General features: G+C 33.1%; 1 protein-coding gene across 1 annotated transcript in view; it reads left to right on the plus strand.

Annotated features, from left to right (window-relative positions):
* Positions 1–5,135: 5,135 nt before the first annotated feature.
* The window catches only part of LOC149180978 (uncharacterized), a 96,483-nt gene continuing 87,952 nt past the window's right edge, over positions 5,136–13,666 (plus strand). Inside the window, exon 1 of the mRNA XM_089414051.1 lies at positions 5,136–5,538. Within this exon, the coding sequence (XP_089270177.1) occupies positions 5,349–5,538 (190 nt within the window). The 5' untranslated portion in view covers positions 5,136–5,348. The remainder of the gene's footprint in view (positions 5,539–13,666) is intronic.

Genomic DNA, 13,666 nt, shown 5'->3' on the forward strand with positions numbered 1-13,666 from the left:
AAGGAAATATAGCAGGAACATCAGAGGATAACACATTCATACCTGATAATGATTCTGAATCTGATTCTGAATCTGAAGAACTTCTTATACCTAATCCCCAATCGACTCTCCCACTGTCATAGATCTTCTGAGATGTCTTCTTATTCTTATGAGCTTTCTTCTTAAGCTTCTTTCCCATTGTTCCACGGATCTCCTTCAAGTGATCAAGCTTCTACCAAAGGACCTGCTCTGATACCAATTGTTGGAAATAATACTGAGAGGGGGGGGGTGAATCAGTATTATCAGATCAGATAAAACTTTTCAATTTCATACTCAGATTCATACACGCAGCTTCAGTTAAGGATATCAGCGTATACACGCGACTTTGTTAAGGGCAACTAGCGTACATGCAGTAATCTTATGATTCAGTTAGCTTATCTTCAGTAAATGCATCAGAACATTATTACCCATATTAACAGTAAACAGGTGCAGTATAACAGAACAGATCATCACACATAAGGCACACACATGAACACCATGATATAAGGTGGAAACCCAATGTGGGTGAAAACCACCTGCTGCAATTTGTTTCTATCTTCCTTTAATAAGAAACTTCTTTTACAATGTACTGGTGCAGTCCTTTACCAGCACGCAGGCTACAACCTGCAGAGGGCTACAACCCTCTTAGCTCTTGTACTAGCCGATCCATTTACTAGTACGTAGGTGCCTGCCTACAAAATGCTCCAACCTTTACTCGTTCTTCAGCTACTCCTGGAAGGGAACTACAACTCCTTTGCTCTTGTACTGGCTGATATGTTTACCAGTACGTAGGTGCCAGCCTACGATCTACCCGGGACCACGTTTCATACATTTTCATACTGGATCCATAAGACAATCACCATGTAGTACAACCTGCATCATTAATCACTGAAACACTGAAACACTGAAACTTTGTCAACAATACAGTCACCAGAACACAGAGTAGACACAGAACTCTGCAATAACCATCAGACCCATCTGCAACTTCAAATATCAAGCTTTACAATGTACACGCTACTTGGATGAACCCAACCTGCGTGTATACGCTCTTTTTCCAAGGTCAACCCGCGTACAGATCTAAAAATATTTCCTTATAACTTTGCAGCCGTACCAGACATCAATCATTCTATAATACTTATAGAACATTATTTGCGTCAGTATGCAGATCTAGAATACGCATAATCAACCATATAAGGATAGTTCATTTCAAACCATTTGATCCTGATCTCTCCTTAGATCTTGTTCTCTATCAACCGGTGAGATCTCTCCTTAGCTCAGATCAAGCAATGCATCATCAACCCATAACCTGCATACTGGATCTAATACTTCATCAGATATTCAAGAATTTTCAGATGCCTTTGCCTAATGATCTTCTTCTCCTTATATAGCCTTAGGCCTTGTTCAATACCAAGGGCCAAAACCATAGAAATCCAATACCATCAACTTCAAAACTAGGGATCAACACGTCCGTCGAGACACCAAGGTCCAAAACCATAGGCACAACTTCCAAGGAATAACCGCCATGGACCAAAGATAAGTTTTCCACATACACGCGCTTTTACTGAAGCCAACCTGCGTGTACACGCGACTTGGTATATAGCCAACCTGCGTATACGTGACTTGGTATATAGTGAACCTGCTTGTATACGCGACTTGGTATATAGTGAACCAGCGTGTATATATTTTTCTTCATACTTGTAGACTGATCATCAATTCCTTGCTGCTATCCTTCTGCACTATGATTTGTCATCAGTGTGATTTGCCATCAAGGACAACACTTGTCTCATAATTCCAACAGCATGATAACACCTATGGACTATTTTGGTTAGTGTTGTGCCAACATCACTGAGATGTGAGCCACTTTTACAGGCCCAAAACCCAGGTCACTGCCTTGATTTGAATGAAACCTTCAAAATAGTCAGATAACAAGGAAATGACAATACAAATGAAACTACATGAATAAGGCCTTAACTAGACCCCTACTCACCATGATAGATATTTCATCAAACATATCACAAATATGTAATCTATAGGTGTAAATGACATATTTCGGCATAGGGGTCTCATACTTAGCTAAGGATCGCTAAGACTCATTGATGCCTCAACACACTAACTTCCATTTCATCCATTAGTTAATAGGTACGTTGTTCATTCATTTACAAGTAAAAACATGATGAGAGTCATACATAGCTACTATCATAAATCATATACATAACCCGCATAATAGAAATATAAATACCAACGAAATCACAACCATATGATCCACATATAAACCAGTATAATAATCATAGAAATACAAGGAGAAATAAACTCATATTGATGATACAAAATCCAAACCTAAGATTGGACTTCCAAGTTCCACTGGACTGTAGAATGGTTGAGCCAAACCTTTCTTCAACCATCCACCCCCCGTGCCATATTCCAAGAATGAATGTGGGATCTCATAGAATGCATCAATCCAAAACCATCTAAGGCTTCGAGAGCCATCCACGTCAAACCATAAAACAATGGTTCCACCTCATGGTCGAACATCACAAAACCACCATCAGATCGGTTTCTATCCAAGCCTTTCAGGGCTCTAGAGCGTTTGTCCCAACCAAGGCTCCAGGAATAGTAACTCAACGCACAGCTTATATCGGGCTCCAGATCATTTCATCATAGGAAAGTTTAGCCTAAAAGTGGCCTCCTAAGGAAATTTAATAAAATAATATGAAAATAATAAAATAAGAGCTATGAATTTTGGAGGGAAAAGAAGAAAACTATTTTTTTCATTGTATTTTTGGCTTAATTCCTTAATGGCTTACTCATATGTCAAGTGTAGATAGTCATTGGATGCAGAATTTAATTCATCATCGAATGAGTATCAATTATGCATACTTTTGAGAAGACCCACATTGATAAAAATTGAAGATACATTAAAAACATATTTTTTTAATATATCCTCAATTTTTATCAATGTTAATGTTCTCAAAAGTATGCATAATGAATACTCATTGGATGTCAAAGTTAATTTTGCATCCAACAAGTGTCTACACATGAAATTTGAGTAAACCTATAAGGAGATAAGACAAAAATACAATTAAAAAAATAGTTTTTTATTTTTTATTTTCCTTCCAAATATTTACATGTACCTCTTTTTAAATTTAAAGGATTTCTATTGTTTTACATATTATATACATGAAACTTTCTTGGGAACTTTTTGTCCAACTAGGGCTCCAGAACTAGTAACTCAACCCACCAAGAGCTCTGGAGTGTTTGTCCAACCAAGGCTCCAAGACTAGTAACTGAACCCAAACTATTACAATGCTCCAGAACGTTTGTCCAGCTAAGGCTCCACGAACTAGTAACTCAACCCAAACTAAGGAAACGTGAAAACCAACCAAAACAAAACAAAAAATAACTCCACAATCTCCATGGCTATTTAAGAATGGCTAGGCTAGGCAAATCCACTCTCAATCGTGACCATCCTCCATGCATAATACAGATCATAACCAACACACCACATTCATATGCCATGCGTGCCAAAACTAGTGAGGAAAACATACATGCGACTCGGTACTTGCAAGGAAAATACGTTGTAGTTGCTGACCTCGATGTCCTCTTACACTTTTCTGCTCTTACTTTTCCTTCACCCATGCCATGACAAAATGGTTGAGTTGGACGAGGAGGCGCTTACTATGAATGGCACGCTTACTAGGGTCACACATGCATGGACCATCTCATAGAGAACTTTGTCTCTCGATACAGGGAGTTCACTCCAACCCATATATAGGAAGAACTCACCTCGGCACAGGGGAAGCCTCTTCTCATAGACCCTCCCTCTCTCACTTTGAGGTTCCAACTGAATAGGATGATTGAATCCTGGACATAGGTGACACGTAGTGGGTAGATCAAATAGTACATGCAAATGATGGATTTGTACTAGCAAAAGGAGTTTCTATTGTGCCAGACCTTATTGGACAATTATGAAGCCCATGTAGACATTCTCTACTCATTTCAGCACATGCAAAACCATCTAAGGGATCTAGACAAGGGGGTGGAGAAGATAGAGCAACATCTCAACATTCCTCTAGTGATAGGGAAAGTAGGAGAGGTTCGAAAGGATCATATGCAGATTGTAGGCTTAGATTCAAACCCCTCAACGTAATTATGATATGGAGATAATTTTTTATTACCTATGTTTTTTACTTATGCATAGGAATAGTTGGTCTAGTATTTTAGCTTTAATTTAAGTCTTAGCATTACCATTAGTTCCAAGTTGTCTCTCCTAACCTTGAGGAGAGTCTATATTTAATTATGGTCCAATAATCCATGAGAGAGACTAACTAAACTTTTGTAATCCTCTATGTAAACTCCAGTTTCTATAATTAATAAAATTTACTTCAAAAAAATTCAAAATAATCTTTTAATTTTTTTAAATACTAAAATACAAATAATTAAATATTACAACTTCATAAAAGCCAAATTTCAGCTCAAACTATACATAACCTTTTGAAGGAGTTTGTATAATTAATAAAATTTACTTAAAAAAATTCAAAATAATCTTTTAATTTTTTTTAAAGGCTAAAATACAAATAATTAAATATTACAACTTCATAAAAGCCAAAATTCAGCTCAAACTATACATAACCTTTTGAAGGAGTTTCAGAAGGTTATTTTTGGAGGTTAATTTTGTTTCAGATTTAATTAATAATTAAAGAGTTATAATTTAAATTATTGGTTTTGGGAAAATTTAAATATCAACTTTTTTAAATACTAAATCATTTTTCCACGGCAGGTATTTGCATTAAAATACATAAATAGCATACGCACTCCTTTTTGTACAGATTTCAGGGATATCGCAAGCTAGCCACTACTCTGTAAGACGGCCTTATAGCGGATAGGGAGTAGATTCTAGAATTTGGTTAATGACGCAATCACCACGTGTCTGGAAAGCTCCGTTATCCATTTTATAAATAATTAAAAGATGGAGCCGGAAATACGTGTACTTAGATGTTGCCAAGTGATTTGAATAACAATTTTGCGGGTGCTTTCCAGCGAAAGTAGCTTTCATTCATTCCGATGCAGATTCTGTGGCTCATTTCTATGCAGCTTCTGTGGCTCTATTAATAGAAAATTCCCATTAACTTCTTAATGGTTCGATGAAGCATTTTCATATAACTCTGCTCAAGGTAGAAAAATTACTGCGTAGGGTTATTCTATGGTTTTCAGTCCAAGCCCGTCTGCAACCGTAGGTTTTCTTTATCCAGTTTGAAGATCTGGGAGCGGCAACAGCGGTGGGAAAAATATTAGAGGTGACAACTGCGGTTGAAAGATTTCTGGTTTAGAATATGGGATCTAAGTATGTGGGTGATGATATAGCGATGGCTTCGCCAAAATTGGAGGACTTGTCAAGCAATAGAATGAAGCTGTTGTGCAGTTATGGGGGTAAGATTCTGCCAAGATCATGCGATGCCCAGCTTCGCTACGTTGGAGGAGAAACCAGACTTGTCACGGTTGACAGAGGCATCACTTTCCACGGTGTGTTTCCACTGCTTTTCATGCTTTTGTAGATTTAGACAGATCCATGACGAAAGGACTCTTTTCTTTCTTTCCTTTTGAATCATCTCTGTATTTTATGTTGATTGTACATGCTGAGATACAAAATTGGAAACGAAATGCATTTCAACGGAATATAATTAATAGTTAACTTTTCTCTATATCTTTAGTTTAAATCACCAAATTTATAATAAATATCCAGTTAACTATTTTATATTACATATAAATGTTTTGTAATTTTTTTTAAACCATCCAATAACAAAACACCAAATTATTTCAAGTATATTATCTAAATCCTTTATATTTTAAATTAATAGTTAACTTATCTATATAAATATATCCTTCGTTTAAATACCCAAATTTATAATAAACATCAATTTATTTTACATTACAAAAGTTTTTATTTTTATTTTTTTTAAATCATGTAATATAGAAACATCAAATTACTTTTAAATAAATTTCACTAAATCCATTATAAAATTTAAATATTTTATTAAATTTATATTCATATTAAACTATAAAATACTTTTATTTATTTATTTTTAATTAAAATTATTATTTTTTAATATTAAATTAAAAATACATCATGAATTAAAAACCAGCCAAACTAAAATCCTAGGATAACTAGTATAACATAATGTTAAATGAATTCATAGAGAGACATCTTATTAATTATGTCAATCATTAAACAATATGCAATAATGACGTAATTAAACATTATGTTATAGTGATGTGAATCATTTGTTTGTTTAGTAGTTTCTATTTTTATTCGAAATTTCTTAAAACTATTTTGGAATTGGAATAGGAATGTTGGATTTTTTTCAATAAATTAAATTAGGTAGATGTGTGAGATTATATATGTGCGAGAGATTATATATATGTGTGTTTTTTTACATAAATGAATTAATAAACTTTGTTTCGAATTTTAGTAAGTTAATAAAAAAAAATCTTGAGAAATTTTTTTAGGAAATTGTGAATAGAATTTGGAATCCAACCCATGTTTCGGGTAGAGAAATTGCGAATAGAATTTGGAATCCAACCCATGTTTCGGGTAGACACTCTATTTTTATTAAGAATAAAAAACAGTAATAATAATAAACCAGTGGTAAGAAAAGAATTCAGTGCTAAGATAAGAATTCAATTAGCTATTAAGATAAAAATAATAACTTTAATTAAGCAAGCTTTAAAATGTGTACCGGAACGGAGGTAATTAATTTAAAATTAAAAGCGAAGTTAAACGGTTATAAAACTAATATAACGAAATATTAAGATTATAATTAATTAAATAAATTAACTAATGTAGTTGTTGAAAGGTCAAGACAAATGATTAAATAATTATTGAGATATTAATGAGATATTAAGAAAGAATTAGAATAAAATAAATGAGGAATTCAAAGAAATTATTAGAGGAGCTAAAATATAATGGACCAAAAAGTATAACTAAGTGGATAAATTTGAAATGAATGGGACGAATGAAAAGAAATAAAAATGAGGAAAGGGTGAGGGAAAGGGGTTTGGAAAAGAAACAATGTCTCGATATGAGAGATAGGAAGATTGGAAATCGAATAAGTGAAGGAAATGAATGTAAAAGTTGATGAGGGATAGGGAAAAAGAAAGAAAGTTTAGATAAATAATGAGAGATGGGAAGATTGGAAAATAGATAAGTGAAGGAAATTAATGTAAAAGTGATGACTACAAGTTTTGAGAAATGGTTCAATTTAAATCCATTATTTCTATGCAAAATATGAGAGTTGTAAAAAAGTACAAGGTTAAGAATTTTAAATTTATCAAAACTATTAAGATGTTTTGAATTAAAAGAGTTTTAAATTTATCAAAATAAGGTGCTTTGAATTAAAAGAGTATTCAACAATGGTAGACTATGATAATCAGAGGTGGTTGTTAGTGTCACTTTGAAGAGACAACTAGTCTACCTAATATAAAAGGTATTACATCAGAAGGTATATGATAAATTAAATTATAATTTTATTTTAAGATATTATTTTTTATTTTTTATTTTTTTATTTTGCCAGTGTGGTAAGGCTACATCTTCATCATGTCCAACTTTGACTAATTTTCCTTTTCTTTATCTTTTTTCTATAATACATTGCCAAGATTAAAACAATCATGAAAATTATCTAAATTATAATTTTATTTTAAGATATTATGATTATTATTTTTTATTTTGTAAACTTGGTAGGACTACATCTTCATCATGTCCAACTTCTCACCACAATCGAGGGAAGACTTCCAGTGCAGTGAGACTTCATTTCCACCACCATTGTCAATTAAGCTACCCCAAGCGGACATATATTATTATTATTTAGATGGGAAAAACTTAATTTAGAAAATAAACATATATACACTTAGAAACAAAAACATCAATGAGAAATGCATGGTAAAACAAAAATAAGGAATAAGACTTCAATGCCATAAATAAAAATCATATGGAAGCCAACTTTTGCATATCTACAAATAATATTTTTTTTAAATTAAATTGAAAAGAAAAAATAATAATTAACTTTAGATAAATCTTAATTGTTTGTCCCTCTCAATTACTAAAAATATTGTGTATATAATCCATAGAGAATCCTTACGAGCCACTTAATAATTATTAATAATTAAATTAAAAATATGAAAATCCTATATGGCTAAAGAAGAAAAGAAGTAAAATTGACTAATTGTAAAGTAATACAACTTAACTTTTATGATACTAGTATATTCTATGAGAATACAAATATCAAGGATGAAAATCACTTCCTCTTAGATTGCCCCAAGTACAACCACATTAGATCTCAGTTTCAAAACTTTGTTGCAATACTGACCTTCCTAGCCTTTTAAGTTGTCAAAATTATAGTGAGCTTGGGAGGATTCTCTCCAAGCTTTTTGAGCATAGGAATAAAATCTTAAATCAAACTAAATAATTCGTTTCTTTAGGTCCGATAGACCAAAGTTTTGTCTCAGTGGACGTTAACCATCATCATCATCATCATCATCATCATCATCATCATCATCATCATCATCATCATCATCATCATATATATATATATATATATATATATATATATATATATATATTAATCAATATAATATAGATTAATTTTAACTACAGATCTAACAAGTAGAGACATAGATCAAATTTCTAAGTACATGCCAGTATTCATTTAGGCCTGTATATTGAAATATTTTATTTATAAACTATTTTTTTAAATGTATTCATAGATTAATTTTATTAATAATTCAATAAATTACACATCTCCCTCTTATCATTCTTAATTAAAAGTGATTTATTTCTTTTGTTTCAATTACTTAATAGTTTTAGGAATTGAAGTATTATATATGATCAACTTACATAAACAGATACAAATTCTTACACACTCTCTCTATTTATGAAATTGATATTGAAATAAATTAGTTACTACATCTTCCTCATATTCAAAAGAAAAAAAGACATCAGTGTGTGTTTTTTTTTTTTAATTTTCTTCTAATTATTTCATCACTTTTTAGAAATTGATATAAAATTATATTACTTTATATGAAAATCAAAATATTTTATTTTTAATTTAATCGAATATTAATGGATGAGAGTGAGAGTGAAATATTTTTACAACATTTATGCCATTACTACAATGCAATACGAACAACAAAACCACATTGAGAGTGACATTATTGATATTTTATGATGTTTTTAATTAAAACTAACCAAACATATATATTCATTTTGACGTTGTATTATTATTTAAAGAATATTTATTTTTATTTTAAATGGACACATGTTAATTTGATGTTGAGTATAGACTGAATTCCACATCTCCCTCGTATTGGGCTATAAAATGCACCTCTCGGTGTAATAATTGTGCAAAGAAACATTCCTTCCATGTAAAAAGATATAGTTTAACATTCATGATACTAGGTTTATTAGAATTAAGTAAGCATTTAACTTTCAAGACTAAGATAATAATTTCTTTATATATCTATATATATATATATATATATATATATATATATATATATATATATATATATATATATAACTAACTGTTAACATTAATGTTTGTTGGGGTTTGTTGGAGGGTTTTGAGTTAATCTCACAACCTCTATCTCAAAGTTTGGAACAAGTTAGATCTGGAAACACTTATACAAATGCATTGTGTTTGGGGAATTAATAATTCAAAACTGTTTTATTTGTATGTGAATTTTTTCCAATTTGGTATTAGAGTGTGTAACATTAACTATCATGTGAAGGGATGGAAGATGAGCCCTTAGTAATCCATAGTAGTTGTAGGAGTAATGTAAGGGAATGAATTGTGTGAGAGTAGAGTGATTGTTTGAATATGTATGTGTTTTTTTTTTTTGTGTTTCAGGAGAGAACCACCCTCGAGCCTTTGAAGCTATGAAAACAACCATTAAGGTCATTTCTAGGTTTATTTTCCACTAGAGAAAGAGCCACCATATAAATTTGATCGCCAATCAACATCATAAAGTGAGGCAACAATGTTTTGTCATGAATGTAAACATCTACATCAACGTGCATTATATGTTAACTTTCAGACTCTGAAGATGAGAATCCACCCAAACGAATAAATATGATATCCTCGGTTTTCTCATGAGAGATAAATCCATTACAAATCCCCCATGCCCTTGCATTAATGCATCATCAGGGAGAAGTCAATGTTGATCTGGTTACTACATGAATCATTTTCAAGATAGTTATTTTCTTAAACATGGAGTATGTAAGTGTCAAAAAATTTAATGGCCTTAACTTCCAGACTTGAATGATAAAGATTAAAATGAAAGTGATGAATAGAAATTTATGGAACATGGCAAAAGGAACATAATCAACACTAGCAAATTCCAAACAAATAATCAAATGAGAGAAAAAGGAGGATAAAGTTAATTCTATTGTTGGGTTGTTTCTCTCATATTTTTGGCTACATCTAATATATAAATTATCTTCAAAAGTATGAGAGAAATTAAGTTATTTGGTGAAAAAGATGTAAATGAAAATTTCTTTAAATTTACAATTGCTTGAACTTGAAATGCCTGATGAGAATCATTGCCTAGTCACATAGATAATCTAAAATCATGTTGAAATATGTAACTAGGTTTGGTCTTCATAATTACATATGTAATCATGATTTTATGTATTTGATGTAATGAGAAAAATGAATTTCTTATTATTAATCTTGAGGCATCGGTCTCGTGCTCAAGGAAAATTTATTTTTAGGTCAAGCACCCATTGAGTGCTTCTAGGGCCTGTCATTAAGTCTACAAGTCAAATGAGTCAATGTCATGTATGAAATACCCTTTTTCTCATGTTACATATTGAAAAGAAAAACTTATTTTAGTGAAAATAGAGTCAAAATACCCTCCAAGAAATTGCCATCAAGTTGGCCTACATAAGTGTAGGAAAAGCTATAGATTCACAAGCTAATGCAATGCGTTAATGTAGGAGACAAGAGTCTACTTCTACTCTTACAACGGAAACCCATAAACATCGAGAAAACAATCACTAATAGAGGAAGAGAATCAAAGGCACATAACACAATAAAGATACAGGGTGTTACACTAAAATTTGTCACCATGACTATTTGCAGTCAGTATGGCTCCATCAATAACCATACTGTCCTCCTTGGTAAGTCTTATACCTCTGCTCCTCATGTCAAACTCCAAAAAAGACAGAAGCCTTTAAAAGTCAATATAACTCTGGTTACGCAGTTTCTCTTACCCTTACCTGCGTGTACGCACCTCAAGTTCATAATACCTGTGTACTTGTACGCTCTGTCTGTAAAGGGGTGGGTGCGTACTCCTGTAAAGGTCAAAAGGCGCAAGTTTTACTTCAAAAAACTTACTTGTGGTCGATTCTAGAGCATTCTAGAAGATGGTTTGACGTGGATTGAGCGCCTCCAGATGGTTCATGCATCCCAATGAAAGAGGAACTTATCCCATGAAGAGGGGAGCTATCCCTTTGAAAGAGGGGATTATCCCATTGATGGTGGACCTGATTAACTTCCTCCAAAGCACTATAAATACAGGCATTGGGCCAGAGGGAGGGGAGGTTGAAAGCTGAACATTCCTAAGGGTAGATGCTACTGAAATTAGGACTCCCTTATAGAGCTTGAGATGAGAGATTCCAATCCTTTCTTAGCTTCATTTGGAAGTGGGTGAGCTGATCAAAGTAGAGGAGAACTCTTGCTAGACCCTGGGAGGGACCTGCACAACACCAAGGCACTGGTTATAATGGTTTCTTTTGTTTCCACTTAATTGTATTAATTGGAAACAAGAGAAACCATTACAACCAGTGCCTTGGTGTTGTGCAGGTCCCTCCCAAGGTCTAGAAAGAGTTCTCCTCTACTTTGATCAGCTCACCCACTTCCAAATGAAGCTAAGAAAGGATTGGAATCTCTCCTCTCAAGCTCTATAAGGAATCCTAATTTCAGCAGCATCTACCCTTAGGAATGTTCAGCTTTCAACCTCCCCTCCCTCTGGCCCAATGCCTGTATTTATAGTGCTTTGGAGGAAGTTAATCAGGTCCACCATGAATGGGATAAGCCCCTCTTTCAAAGGGATAGCTCCCCTCTTCATGGGATAAGTTCCTCTTTCATTGGGATGCATGAACCATCTGGAGGCACTCAATCCACATCAAACCATCTTCTAGAATGCTCTAGAATCAACCACAAGTAAGTTTTTTGAAGTAAAACTTGCGCCTTTTGACCTTTATAGGAGTACGCACCCACCCCTTACAGACAGAGCGTACAAGTACGCATGTATTATGAACTTGAGGTGCGTACACGTAGGTAAGGGTAAGAGAAACTGCATAACCAGAGTTATATTGACTTTTAAAGGCTTCTCTCTTTTTTGGAGTTTGACATGAAGAGCAGAGGTATAAGACTTACCAAGGAGGACAGTATGGTTATTGATGGAGCCACACTGACTGCAAATAGTCATGGTGACAAATTTTAGTGTAACACAGGGAAAGCCACAACTCAAAACCCCACTATTTGTTTTGTATTAATCCAGAAAATCAAGATGAAATTACAATGTTTGTTCTCTCTAGAACAATCCTAGCACTCAATAAAATCAATCTCCAACTCATAAGCAAGCTCAAGGCCAAAGTTTAGCCAATTCACAAGCTCTCTAATTCTCTATTCCAACATGTAATTCCTATGAAGGATACGTTGAAATGGAAATAAAGCCTCTAAAAATAGCGCAATCCCTCAAGGATAAGTTCCTCATTGCTTGCACTATCAGTGCAAGTCAGAAAAATCTAAAACAAATAGTACATTGTCCCTACACTCTAGTCTCAAGTGGGGCTTTCTCATAATCAAATGCATGATTTTATGATGGTTGAATCTTTATTTAACTAGAGTAGCACTAATTAGGTAACTATTGTCCCAACTCACTGTTTATTCACTATTAGTTCCTGAAATTGATTGGAAGTAATTTAACTGGACTTAACTCAATAAACTGAGTTAACTAATTACAAGTCATTCATAACTCATCCTTAAATCCTATAAATTAAGGAGAACATATACATGTCTTCTAAAAGACTTCCAATTCTAATTTCCTAAATTAATTAAGTTAATTAAACTTAATTAATTACTTTCAAATTTATATGAGATAAGAATTCTATTTTAATTAACGGTTTAATTCAAGGACAAACTAAACTGGAATTTATTGTTTCCATTTCTCAACACTCCCTTTCAATAAGAAAGGGATTATCCACTACCTGATCCTGTCTCTATGAAACTCGAATTTACATCTTGGCAATGTCTTTGTTGAGATGTCAGCATATTTCTCGTTTGTGGGAATGTAATCTAACAACATGATCCTCCTCAATAGACAATCTCTGAGATGATGATACCAGATATCTATATGTTTGTATTGATCATGAAAAACTAGATTTCGAGAGAGTTTGATACAACTCTGATTATCACAATAAATAGCCTCACATGTTGCTTGACTTGAAGTCATTTACTCTGCCTCTACAAAACTAAGTGCAATCAATATATGTTTTGTGTTGTATAGAAACTACAACTGACCCAATATTAAAGATCCGTCTTCATGTGTTCTCCCTGTCAGATGGACTCCCCACCGAATCTACATTGGTGAA

The sequence above is a fragment of the Pinus tabuliformis genome, chromosome 3_2 (assembly GCF_031772625.1).
Source record: "Pinus tabuliformis cultivar Carrire ecotype Pingquan chromosome 3_2, CPIR1, whole genome shotgun sequence".
Taxonomy (NCBI): domain Eukaryota; kingdom Viridiplantae; phylum Streptophyta; class Pinopsida; order Pinales; family Pinaceae; genus Pinus; species Pinus tabuliformis.